Genomic DNA, 14,044 nt, shown 5'->3' on the forward strand with positions numbered 1-14,044 from the left:
TCATAAGTTAGAAAACTTAGATCTAACAAAAAGATATGGAGATTCAAGCTAGAAAGCTTGAATCTTGATTGTTCTTGAAGGATTCATGCTTGAATCTACAAGATATAATCAAGATCAAAGTTAAAGAACTTGATCTTCAAAGAATGATGATGATGAGCCACGAATTTGAATAAGAAAAAAGAAGAAGAAAAGTAAAACCTACAAGAAATACTAGAAAGGAAATAAGAGAGCAAGTGTGTGTGAAATTCAAATGAGAGCAAGTGTTAAATGAATGGATTATGGCTAGTATTTATAGGCAACTTTGGATAAGGATTGGGGTGGACAAGGCCCTTGTGGCCGTGGGTCTTGTAGGGGGGAGGGGGGGATACAAAGTTACTTTTTGGTTAATGGTTGTCTAAAGTAGGTACTTATGCTAGGATCCCATGTAACATTATGGATAATACTTGACATTTTTTCTAGCATGTTCCCTCTAATTAAATGGGTAATTGTCTTATTTATTATTGGGTCACTAGTAAATAATAATTGGGCTAAATAAATGGGCGACTAGCTAGAGTAGGGTGGGTTTAAGTCCAACAAGGTAGAAAGTCCAATAAGACTAACTAGTAAGCTTAATTAAATTTCTACGCGTAATTAAGCATCCAAAAACCCAGGTAATTATTATCATAAAATAATAATTAATATTTCATTGTCATAATGTTCCGATTATGACAAAAGTTAAACGTGTGTGCAGTTCGCGGTTTATTCGAAACGTCAAGTAACACTAACGGTTATAAAGGCTTCCGGTGAACAAGTTAAGTATCCTACGTACTCTAAGGCACGTTTTAACATATAATGAAAGTAATCCATGTGTATAAAGATTTCCAGAGTATAATGTAACACGGTACGCACAAATACACAGTTTCGCAAAAACACAAGGTACAAAAGCAAGTCGAAAAAGTCGGGTCGTTACAAAGACCATTGTGCAAAGATCGGTATTAGAATGTTGAAAATGGTACCGGAAACACCGCAACACAATGGGGTCTCCGAACGTATGTATCGTACGTTAAATGAAAGGGCTAAGAGTATGAGACTACATGCCGGTTTGCCTAAGATGTTTTGGGCGGATGCGGTTAATACGGCGGCTTATTTGATAAATAGGGGACCCTCAACACCGTTTGGTTTCCGAATTCCCGAGGAAGAATGGCAAGGTAAGAAGGTGAGTTATGGTCACCTTAGGATCTTTAGGTGTAATGCATATGTGAAGACCAAAGATGCAGATAAAGACAAGCTTGAAGCTAAGTCAAAGAAGTGTATTTTCATAGGCTACGGGTCGGATAAAATGGGTTATCGTTGTTGGGACAACGAAGCTAGAAAAGTAATTCGTTCGCGAGATGTTACTTTTGATGAAGATTCGGTTTATGGCAAACCGGAAACGGGGAGTCCTAAACCGAGTCAAGTTACTTTTGACGATGTTTCTATTGATGATCTTGCAGGTTCTAGTGGGAGTTTGGGAAACAATGAATTGCCGAATGACGGTGAGGCGTCGGAAAATGCTAATGATGGGGATGATTCGGAAAGCGGTGATGATTCCGAACATAGTGCGAGTTCTAGTGATGAGGAGGACACAAATGAAACCGGTCCAACTATTCTGGTTACTCCTATACCAAGACGCTCGACTAGAGTGCCCAAACCTAATCCTAGGTATTCTCCATCAGCAAACTACTTGCTCTATACCGAGAATGGTGAACCCGAAAGTTACTTTGAGGCAAGAAAGACAAAAGAATCCATACAATGGGAGCTTGCCATGAAAGAAGAGATGGGATCACTTGAGAAGAACAAGACTTGGTCACTAGTGAAGTTACCTCATGATAAAAGGGCATTGCAAAGCAAATGGGTGTATAGAATCAAGAATGAGTTAGATGGCAAGAGAAGGTACAAGGCTCGTTTGGTAGTCAAAGGCTTTCAACAAAAGGAAGGAGTTGACTATAAAGAGATATTTTCACCGGTAGTTAAAATGACTACTATCCGTTTGGTACTTTCTATGGTTGCATCCGAAGACTTACATCTTGAGCAACTAGATGTAAAAACTGCATTCTTACATGGTGATCTTGTTGAAGAGATCTACATGAGGCAACCCGAGGGCTTTGAGGTAAAGGGTAAAGAGAAGTGGGTTTGTAAGCTAAAGAAAGGTTTGTATGGATTGAAACAAGCACCTCGGCAATGGTACTTGAAGTTTAACGAGTTTATGAAGAAGATTGGTTTCTTAAGATGTGAAGCGGATCACTGTTGCTACTTGAAGAAATTCAAGTCTTCTTACATAATCTTATTGTTGTATGTTGATGACATGTTGCTTGCAGGTTCTAACATGTCCGAAATTAACAAGTTGAAGGGATTACTTTCCCGAGAATTCGAGATGAGAGATCTTGGTGGTGCTAAGCAAATACTTGGCATGAGTATTGTGTGTGATCGTGTGAAGGGTACTCTATACTTGTCTCAATCTAAATATATTGAGAAAGTAGTAGAGAGGTTCAACATGGAAGATTCAAAGGCTCATTCTATGCCTTTGGGAAGCACCTTAAAACTATCAAAAAGTCAATCACCAAAGACGAAAAGAGACAAGAAGGATATGGAAAAGGTTCCATATGCATCGGCCGTGGGTATTATTATGTATGCCATGGTTTGTACAAGACCCGATATTGCTCAAGCAGTGGGAGTTGTAAGTCGTTATATGTCTAATCCGAGGAAAGAGCATTGGGAAGCGGTCAAATGGTTGTTTCGTTATTTGAAAGGTACTTCTAATATGGGATTGTGTTTCTCTAAAAACAATCTCATACTTAGAGGCTATGCGGATGCTAATTTGGGTGGATGTGATGATTCGGGGAAAAGCACTACGGGTTATGTTTTCATAATGGGGAAGACGGCGATTAGTTGGTTATCTCGATTGCAAAAGAGTGTTGCTTTGTCAACCACCGAAGCCGAATACATGGCTATTGCAGAAGCTTCTAAAGAGCTAGTGTGGTTGAAGAACTTCTTAGGCGAGTTGGGTAAAAGACAAGACTATTGCGTCTTGTATTGTGATAATCAAAGTGCGGTTCATCTTGGGAAGAATCCGGTGTTTCATAGTCGTACGAAACACATCAAGATAAGGTATCATTTTATTCGACAACATATAAATGATGGCACTTTATTCTTGGAGAAAATTCTTGGTACGAAGAATCCTGCCGATATGTTTACTAAGGTGGTTACGATGGAGAAATTGAGGTTTTGCATTACCTCATTTGGTCTTCTCACGAATTGATGAGAGAAGACCCCAGCTAGAGATGTGAATGGTGTTACAAGTTTAACAAGTAGTATTGAAGACCTTTTATCGAAAGTCTACTCATCCGAAGTATGTGTTGAGCGTGCGTGTTCCAAATGGTATTTGGCGGTAATCGAAGGTGGTTTAATATTCTTGGTTAATTCATTGATATAATTGGAGTTTGTTCAAAGTCTCCAAGTGGGAGATTTGTTGGAGTATGGAGTCGTTAAACAAACAAGAAAACTGAAACTGGGCATCGATGCGGCGCATCCAAGGATGGATGCGGCGCATTCATTGAGTAAAATAGTTCGAAGGTTTTGGATGCGGAGCATTGGGCTGATATGGCGCATCAAAGGGCAGAGATGCGGCGCATCTCCTTCAGATGCGGCGCATCTGCTGCTGGTTCTTAATTTCTGTCGTGGAAATTGAAGGGATGCGTCGCATCACCTTCAGATGCGGCGCATCTCTTGCTGCCTGCCACTTGCTCAAGTTGCAACCAAAAGATCCGTTCTTGATTGAGTCCACTTGCACTTTAGGTGCATGCTTGGATGCTTTTGTCCACCATTTATGGCTGTGATCATGCTATAGCATGGGTGTAAAGCCTTACAACTTGTCCATGATGATTCCATGAAGATGATGATAAAGAACAAGTGGTGATCAAGTTGACACACTTGTGTTTGTTACTTCTCCTATATATAGAACTCATTGTATGCAATTGTAACACATCACTCTCAAATATTCAGTAAATAAACGATCTTTAGTTGGTCTGTGGACTAAAGCAATCACAACGATTGCATATAACCACGTTATATCTTGTATCGATTTATTTTTCGCATTTATTATCTTTCGTTCATTAAGTGGGTTTGAGTGATCTTGATAGAATCACTACTCGGCTAGTAATCTTGTAGAATTACTAGCGTTGTTTGGGTCCTAATATCCTAACATGATATGCAATTATGTTGATTAAAATAAGGATGAGCACAAAACCCATATTAAGATGAATAGTAAGTTGTCTTTACTCAAATCACAACCACAAAGTACCAGTCAGCTCCCACCTGCCCAAAATGCCATATTTCGTCAGCTTGGCAACGCTCGACTCATATTGACACAGACCTACAATTGCATATTTGATTGAAAAATAAACTTGACCAAACTGATATTCATAGTACTTTGAGGTTTAAGTTGCTAGAAAATAAAATGAATCTCAAGTATGAAGTTTTTGCCAAGTAGTGAGTTCATCAATATTGTTATGCAACAGATAACCTATTGAATTAACCTAAGTTTAATTTATAGTATATATGTAAACTGGACAAACAACATGAGCCTACTTGAAAAAGAAACGGGTCAAATAATATTGGTTGATCAATAGTAAAAACTTACACATGTTGATCTGTACTCCATTTATATCCATACACCGCAAGCCCTTGATTTGCCTTTGGAAATCAAAAATAAAATCAAAGTTTTGTCCTTGGTTAGTGAACTACCTGAAATATTTCAAAGGTCAACTAACAATGCAATTTACCTGAATATAAGTAAACCTTCTTCGTAATGTTGTCAACTACATCTATATACACAATGCCCTGTTGAGCGGCTGCTACATTATACTCAGTAACCTGGAACATATAATTTGATGAAGTATGTCCCTTAACAAACACAAAACTATTTAGTAACAAGTGTAAGGGAGATAAAATCATGAGCTTGTACAAATTTGGCTCAACGTCTTCCCCACCATAGCGTCGCGCCTTCAACTTGTCACATATGTTCAACACCTAAAAAATATGAAATAAATGCACAATTGCTTCAAGCTACCACGCAAGCATATAATTTAGGAATAAAATGAATAAGAAACAGAACATCATTGAATCAAACCAAGAATAAGAAACATGACTGGTTGAGAGTAGTAGCATTTGCAATGAAAAATGGAAGATTATGTAAGCGTTGAGCAGTCTACTAAAACAGAGAAGAACTACAATTTTTGTATGAAAAAGATATATCAACATCAATTATAATAGTAATAAAACACATAATCAGTACCACCAGATATCAAAGAACAAACCAAATTTTTGTTAAATCTCAATATTTTTCAATCACTTAATATCCAGTTTTTCCCTTTTTCTTCACTAACATCATCACTACACAAACGCCGTCTAATGACATCATCGTCGACACATCCATCTCCAGAGCCAACATCGATAAGACCACTCACAACGGTTTCCGCCGTTGTGAGTGTCTTGGCCTCCGTCTTAAAGACACCGATGTTAGCAACAAGTCCTTGTCTAGTCTTTGAAGACTCACCCTTCTCCACGCCGTTTCTAAGCATTTTGCATGACGGAGACGTTGTATATTTTTCTTGTACATTATGCTTTAAACTTGTACTTTTAAATAATTAATTAACTCAGTGGATGTGAGGAAGTGTGTGATGGTATGTCATGGATGTTAGCAAGATGTCTTGGGTTAGTGATGGAAGGAAGTACAGGTGTGACGCTGATGTGGCAGTTAGTCTTGGAAAGAAAGTGCGTCATGGTTGTGAGTGGTCTACACGTCTCCAATTATCGTTAACAATCTTCATAGTATTCTGTCAATAAGTTGCTTTATAGTTTATTGAAATGGCTTGCATTAATAAATTGTAGATAAAACCCTAATTTATTTGTGGTGGAGGAACAAAAAGGAAGAAAAGGTAGAGGAAAACAAAAAGTTATAATTAGAGAGGAGAAGATTAGGTTTAGATATGTTTATTGTGTATGTACTTGAGTTTGTAATGGTGGATGAAACCCTAATTTTTTTTTGTGGTAGAGGAACAATAAGGAAAAGAATTACAGGGCAAAGAGGAGAAGATTAGGTGTAGAAAATTAAGTTTGTGTGTAGTCGCGTAGTCGAATATTGGAATGTAGTTTTTTCTATTCAAACGTTCAAATATTGGGTGACTAATAGTATGTAATATGTAATGTAATGTAATGTAATATGTAATATGTAATATGTAATATGTAATATATATTATATAAGGGTAATAATAACATTATTAGTTTGTTGATTTTTTTTCCGGCAAAATTGTTAATATATATATATAAAAAGATCGTAAAGATCCGGTTGAACGTACAAATGACAATAATTAAAATTGAAAAAGCTCGCTCTTATCGTCTTAGTTTTGTTGATATTGTTGTTTTTCGATGTGGTTTTAATTTCTATTTATGCATATGTCCTACATTTTTTTTTTTTTTTTTTGGGAAAAACGATTATTTAGATTTAAAATGGATGTGAATTACTGTTATAGATCTTTTAGAATGAAATGAAAATAGCCTCTACTCACATACGGTATATAATGGGTCTTTTTGACACTATGTCCATGGGTCATGGCCCACCCACCGAAAAGGCTAAAAGCTTCCAAGTTGATAGGTTTATGTTTAAAAAAAGTTAGTAAATGACTCTTTTAACGGAAGTTAACAGAAGCAACCATCCACGCAATATTTGTAAAATGAAGGGATCAACTACAGAGACACCACCTATAAAACGGGGTAAAATTAAAGGTCCAACAGATCAAAAAAGTCCTTGGACGTGAATAGTCTTTGTAATTTTTACTTGTTATGCGGATAATCCCTATTACTAATAACCGTTATAAAATTCCGTTAAATACTTAACTATTACTCGTATTATCATATTCGAATTCAAATGAGGCTATTTATGTCATTTTAACTACTCCACTTTTTTTTTGTTAAACTCAAAAACCCAATGATCTAAATTCAATCAAAAATCACATACGGAGTAGTTTTTAAAAGCTGCACACCAGCACAAAACACATACACCAAGTATTTGAATACTCAGCACCAAGGAAAAAAAAAAAGCTCAAAACCCTAAAACAAATTAGTCATTCTTGCTTTTGAAGGGAGATGAACCCTCTCGGGTAGAGACAGTGGCGAAACTTAAACCCGGACACAGGTGGGGCGAACGTAAAAATTTAATAAAAGTTTCAATGCCAGGAGGGTAAACACTAAAAAAAAACCTTATTTGTTAGTAAAAAAAAAAATTTTTAGTGTAAATTTTTTTTTTTTTCCAAATCCGGAGGGGGCGGGCACCCCCTCCGGATATAACTAAGTTCCGCCCCTGGGTAGAGATCTACAAGATTAAGAAGATTAAGAGCTTGTTTACTTATCACTTAATAGTCATTCTTGCTTTTGATGGGAGATGAACGTACGCGCACTATTACCTGTAGCAACCAAAGACAAATTATCTAACAAGCTTCTCGTCTCCAAACCAATCGAATGAGAAGCGTCCGAACCCTTACTACATCCACGGTCTAATTCAATTTTTTTTTTATTGACGAACTCTTGATCTTCAAGCGCCATATATTACTAGTAGTAATAATATGATACAAACTACATGTAATATCCGCTTAATTTTTCCTGAAATTAGTCAAAAAGTTAAATACACGTGAAATGTATCATCATTTTGCATATATAGCATAAGGTATAATTTACTAATGAAGTAGGTACATTTTTATTTTTATTTATATATATATGTCAAACTGATTCCGTGGTGTAGGTTTTATATTACATATATCCAAATAAAACATGTTACGTGGCTGCACAAAATTTGTTTCTGGCAAACGTAGTCATAAAAAAAGCTATCAATCTCTTTGGTCTTGCTTAATTTGCTATGCTACAATTTTTTAATTGTTTTTTAAGTGCACATGAATTGCAGCTCATAAATTGTCTCTTTATACATATACACTCTTGAATCTTGATCTTGTTTACTAAGATTAATATCTTCATCTTTTAAATCCAACAAGTAAGTTTCTTTGTTTAACATCCCATTTTTCTGTTTGTAAATCAAATTCATTTACAACCATTGTTTTAGACTCTGAACACCATGTGATACTTATTGACTCATGTTCAAGAATTACTATTTACTTGCTAGATTATTGATTTTTTGCACTTTTTTTTCAGGGTGATTGTATTATTAGGTGAAATACTAGTAATTGGTGAAAGTTAGTTATAAAGGTTGGTGCTTTTTGCAAAAATGGCTATGGCTCCAACTGTAAAAGTGATCTTAGGGTCATTTGCATTTGCTGTATTTTGGGTTTTGGCTGTTTTTCCTGCTGTACCATTTATGCCTATTGGAAGAACAGCAGGTTCTTTACTTGGTGCTATGCTTATGGTACTTTTTCAAGTTATAACACCAGATCAAGCTTATGCATCTATTGATCTACAAATACTTGGTCTTTTATTTGGGACAATGGTTGTAAGTGTTTATCTTGAAAGAGCAGATATGTTTAAGTATTTAGGTAAATTACTTGCATATAAAAGCATGGGATCTAAAGATTTACTGTTTCGAATCTGTTTAATATCCGCAATTTCAAGTGCTTTTTTCACAAATGACACATCTTGTGTTGTGTTGACTGAGTTTGTGCTTAAAATTGCTAGACAACAAAACCTCCCACCACATCCATTTTTGTTAGCACTTGCGTCTAGTGCGAATATTGGTTCATCCGCTACACCGATTGGTAACCCGCAAAATTTGGTTATCGCGGTTCAAAGTAAGATACCATTTGGCGAATTTTTGTTTGGGAATGTATCATCAATGGTTATTGGAGTTTGTGTAAATGCTATAATTTTGTTAGCTATGTTTTGGAAGCTGTTATCTGTTAAGAAAGATGAAGAAGAACCGCCGGTTGAAGTAACGCCTGAAGAACATGTGAATTCGCATCGATTTTCACCGGCTACGATGTCACATATGACGTCACAAAATTCACATGAACTTAATGGTCATTTGGAGGCCCTTAGTATTCAAAGCTCGCCAGGTGTTAATGGAACCGTAGAGTATACGATTAGGAACCGTTTAGGTTCGGGTGACAATGAAATTATACCAAAAGGGGTTACAGACGAAAAGACGTTGCAGAAGAATGACGAAAAAGTTGTTTCGAGGGTTTCATCAAATTTTGATTTGGGTTTGGAGGAAATTGATGAAAAGTCTGCTAAATGGAAAATAGAAATGTGGAAAATAGGAGTTTATGTTATTACAGTTGGAATGTTGATTTCGTTTTTATTGGGATTAAATATGTCATGGACTGCAATTACAGCTGCATTGGCTCTCGTGGTTCTTGATTTCAAGGACGCTCGTCCGTGCTTAGAAAAGGTACACTTTTTATAACCACTAGATTCAGAAAGATAAACAGCTTGGGTAAAGGGTCAAAACGGGTCATTTTTAGCACAGGTTGACGTGTTGGGTTGACCCGGTAATAGTGTAGTCCATATATATATATATATATATATATATATATATATATATATATATATATATATATATATATATATATATATATATATATAGGGGCAGGATCAACGTGGAAGTAACCAATCGGGGGAAGCGGGGGAAGCAAATTTTTTTTTTTTTTTCGTTTTTTTGAATTTTTTTTTTTTCAGGCATCAAGATCACACGAAAATATGAACATTTAGAAAACACACCTCGTGATGAATGTTATTATTTAAGCGGGAAAACGATCTACAAAAATAACATCCAAGATAATATTGTTCGTGAAAAATGTTAACGTTTTTTTCTTTTCATGTTTTGTGAAGTAAAATTTAGCCCGATTGAGTTTAGGGTTTAGGGTTTAGGGTTTAGGGTTTGGTGTTTTGGGTTTATTTTGGGTTTATTCCATAAACCCAAAACACCAAACCCTAAACCCTAAACCCTAAACCCTAAACTCTAAACCGTTCGTGTTAAAAAACTCAATCTAAATCCTAAATCTAAACCCTAAACCCTAAATTTCTAAACCCTAATATCTAAACCCTATAAACCCTAATATCTAAACCCTAATATCTAAATCCTCAACATACGCTCGAAAAACACGATAATTGTTATATATTAGTTCTTCGAGCGTTTTCCCGCCAAAATAAAAACATTTATCACAAAGTGTCTTTATTAAATGTTCATATTTTCATCCAACCTATAATGTTCGTGAACAAAGTTTTTTCAAAAAACGAAAAAAAAAAAAAAAGATTTTGCTTCCCCCCGCTTCCCCCCGATTGGTTCATGGGGAAGTAACCAATCGGGGGGAAGCTGGGGGAAGCAAATTTTTTATTTTTTTTTTCGTTTTTTTTTTCAGACATCAAGATCACACGAAAATATGAACATTTAGAAAAGACACTTCGTGATGAATGTTATTATTTAGGCGGGAAAACGATCGACAAAAATAACATTCAAGATAATATTGTTCGTGAAGAATGTTAACGTTTTTTTTTTTTTTTTTTTTCATGTTTTGTGAAGTAAAATTTAGCCCGATTTAGAGTTTTGGGTTTAGGGTTTAGGGTTTGGTGTTTTGGGTTAAACCGTTCATGTTAAAAACTCAATCTAAATCCTAAATCTAAACCCTAAATCTAAACTCTAAACCCTAAATTTCTAAACCATAATATCTAAACCCTAATATCTAAAACCTCAACATACGCTCGAAAAATACGATAATTGCTATATATTAGTTCTTCAAGCGTTTCCCGCCAAAATAAAAACATTTATCACAAAGTGTCTTTATTAAATGTTCATATTTTCATCCAATCTATAATGTTCGTGAACAAAGTTTTTTCAAAAAACGGAAAAAAAAAAAAAAAAAAAAAATTTGCTTCCCCCCGCTTCCCCCGGATTGGTTACTTCCCTCTTGATCCTACCACTGTTATATATATAGTGGTAGGATCAAGAGGGAAGCACTTTTTTGGGGGGAAGGGGGAAGTAAATTTTTTATTTTTTTATTTTTTCGTTTTTTGAAAAAACTTTGTTCACGAACATTATAGATTAGATGAAAATATGAACATTTAAAAAAGACACTTTGTGATGAATGTCATTATTTTGGCGGGAAAACGCTCGAAGAAAAAAATAAAAACATTCAATACAATGAATGTTTTGCTGCTGAGTTTATTTGCATCGTTTTGTTTTCATCTTGTGTGAAGTGTTTTTTTCGAATTTAGCCCGATTTAGAGTTTAGGGTTTTGGGTTTTGGGTTTTCGGGTTTACTCCGTAAACCCTAAACTCTAAACCGTTCGTGTTAAAATATTCAATCTAAACTCTAATTTCTAAACCCTAAACCCTAATTTCTAAACCCAAAACCCTAATTTCTAAACCCTAATAGCTAAACCCTAATTTATAACCCCCTAATTTCTAAACCCTAATTTCTAAACCCTAATTTATTACCCCTTAAAAAAAACTCAGCAGCAAAACATTCAATACACTCATGGTTGCAAAAATCGGGAGAACTCGGAATTTCATTCCTGGCGAGAACTCGTTTTGAAATCGGTCAAAAAATCGGTCAACGACCAAAAATCGGTCAAATCTCCAAAAAATCGGTCAATTCTCGGAAAAATCGGTCAATTCTCGGAAAAATCGGTCAAATCTCGGAAAAATCGGTCAAATCTCGGTAAAACCGGTCAAATCTCGGAAAAAACTCGATAAAATCCCAAAAGTCAACGAAAGTCCACTGCCGATAACTCCCCGAGTTCTCCCCGAGTTCTCGTTTTGGAGACCCTACCGAGAACTCCCCGAGAACCGATTTCTGCAACCTTGAATACACTGAATGTTTTTATTTTTTTCTTCGAGCGTTTCCCCCCAAAATAATGACATTCATCACAAAGTGTCTTTTTTAAATGTTCATATTTTCATTTAATCTATAATGTTAGTGAACAAAGTTTTTTCAAAAAACGAAAAAAAATTACTTCCCCCACTTCCCCCCAAAAAAGTGCTTCCCTCTTGATTATATATATATATATATATATATATATATATATATATATATATATATATATATATATATATATATATATATATATATATATATATATATATATACACTTTCAGTTACAAACAGGGAGTTGATACTTCCACCTTTAAATTTACTTGTTCCACCATCTTTATATGTATTTGTACCTTAAATATCCTCAGATAACTTATAACAAAAACTTTGTGTAAGGTCATCATTAAGAGCAGTTTAGGAATTTATGGGGAAGAAGTAAATATGATGGTGGAAATATCATTTCCCAATTTTCTGAAAGAGTATTCTGATTTGATAACATGAAATAGGACGTTAAATGCTTAAAATATGACTATGGGCGATTTTTAACCACTTGACCCATTTCCCCTTCTAACACATTTGACCAGGTATCTTATTCATTATTGGTGTTCTTTTGTGGGATGTTTGTTACCGTTGAAGGCTTTAACAGAACAGGAATCCCAAGTGCTGTATGGGATTTCATGGAACCTTATGCTCAAATCGATCACATTAGCGGTATAGCAATTCTTGCGGTTGTTATAGTTATTCTATCAAATCTTGCTTCAAACGTGCCAACAGGTACTATTTACATTTAATGGACACATTATACTACACAATATTTGCTTTGAATTCTTTGCGTAGCAATTTTGACCCAGTTACTAGTGAACGGGTCAATTCGGGCTATGTTTCATCTCTAACCGGTTAAATGGGTAAAATGAGTAGACACTGGTTTGACCCATTCCAAGAATATCCCATGTTGACCAGACCCATTACCCAATCAATCCAACCCGCCCATTTTGCCATCTCTAAAGTGGTTTATTGACATAAAATTTTACTTTCAGTACTATTGCTTGGCGCAAGGGTGGCAGCAGCAGCAGCAACCATATCACCCGAAAAGGAGAAGAAAGCATGGCTAATTCTGGCCTGGGTCAGCACTATAGCCGGCAATCTTTCGCTACTAGGGTCAGCAGCCAATTTGATTGTCTGCGAACAAGCTCGTCGTGCTCAAAATTTTGGGTACAATCTTACCTTTTGGGCTCATCTCAAGTTTGGTGTTCCATCAACTATTATAGTTACAGCTATTGGTTTAACACTTATAAGAGCATAAAGCTAGGAAGACCATCTTTTGGATGTTTCATTTTCAGTTTTTTGTAAAGAAATTTGTAAGAACGATCACTTGTATTTTCACTCAAAGTGTTTATATATAGGTTTTGTTTTTGGTCTCAATGAAAATGGGCATAAGCAATAAGTACTCCCAGAGCCCATACCATGTCTTCTTGTAAATATGTATCGCCTGTTACAAATTCAATGCAGTTTCAAATTCTTTTTTATGAAAGTTGGAATCTACAACAAATTTAAGCTTTTCAAAATGTAAAAAATAGATTTTTAGTTTGTATCAATCCAATGTTGGAGACGATTTGAATTTGTGCCTAACTATCTTGCTAATCCATTCTTTGTAAGTGTTTCTTGAATTGAATAATTATTGAAGTTCTTTATTTTTTTCTGTAGGAATCAAATTTTTGGTGAAAAACCTTTCATAAATTATGCGTGTAATAATCAAAAGAAGTCATTGGAGTACAAAACCTTTTTAGATGAATGTGATGTGTATCACAAAAAAATACAATAAAAAAAGTTGAAGCTTTTAATATCTTTTGGGAGATGATTCTCACACACACTTTTTTGATCCTCACACACCAATTGAGTATTATTAGAAGAGTAAAAGGTTAAAATAGGTGTGTGAGGATCAAAAAAGTGTGTGTGAAAATCATCCCCCATATCTTTTCTCATTGTAATGCTCTAGGATGTACGTTTTATTATAAATTTGGGAACCTAAAACAAAACCTGACAATCGCAATTATCACCCATGAATAAAAACATATTTAACAAAAAACACATGGAATAAACGAAAAACACTAACAAAATGTAATGCCACGAGAATATATTGTGGTTATATCCAATATTTTTGATGGATTTAGTCCACTGCTAATTAGACATAATTGTTTTTAGTTTTCGTATGTCGT

The 14,044-nt window shown here is 35.2% G+C and overlaps 1 protein-coding gene across 1 annotated transcript; it reads left to right on the forward strand.

Moving 5' to 3' along the window:
- Positions 1–7,933: 7,933 nt before the first annotated feature.
- Positions 7,934–13,367, forward strand: LOC139840028 (silicon efflux transporter LSI2-like). Its single transcript, XM_071830252.1, has 4 exons — positions 7,934–8,059; positions 8,218–9,406; positions 12,413–12,602; positions 12,866–13,367. The coding sequence occupies exons 2-4, from the start codon at positions 8,291–8,293 to the stop codon at positions 13,129–13,131; spliced, it is 1,572 nt and encodes a 523-aa protein (XP_071686353.1). The 5' UTR covers positions 7,934–8,059; positions 8,218–8,290; the 3' UTR covers positions 13,132–13,367.
- Positions 13,368–14,044: the final 677 nt, after the last annotated feature.

The sequence above is a fragment of the Rutidosis leptorrhynchoides genome, chromosome 4 (genome assembly GCF_046630445.1).
Source record: "Rutidosis leptorrhynchoides isolate AG116_Rl617_1_P2 chromosome 4, CSIRO_AGI_Rlap_v1, whole genome shotgun sequence".
NCBI lineage: Eukaryota > Viridiplantae > Streptophyta > Magnoliopsida > Asterales > Asteraceae > Rutidosis > Rutidosis leptorrhynchoides.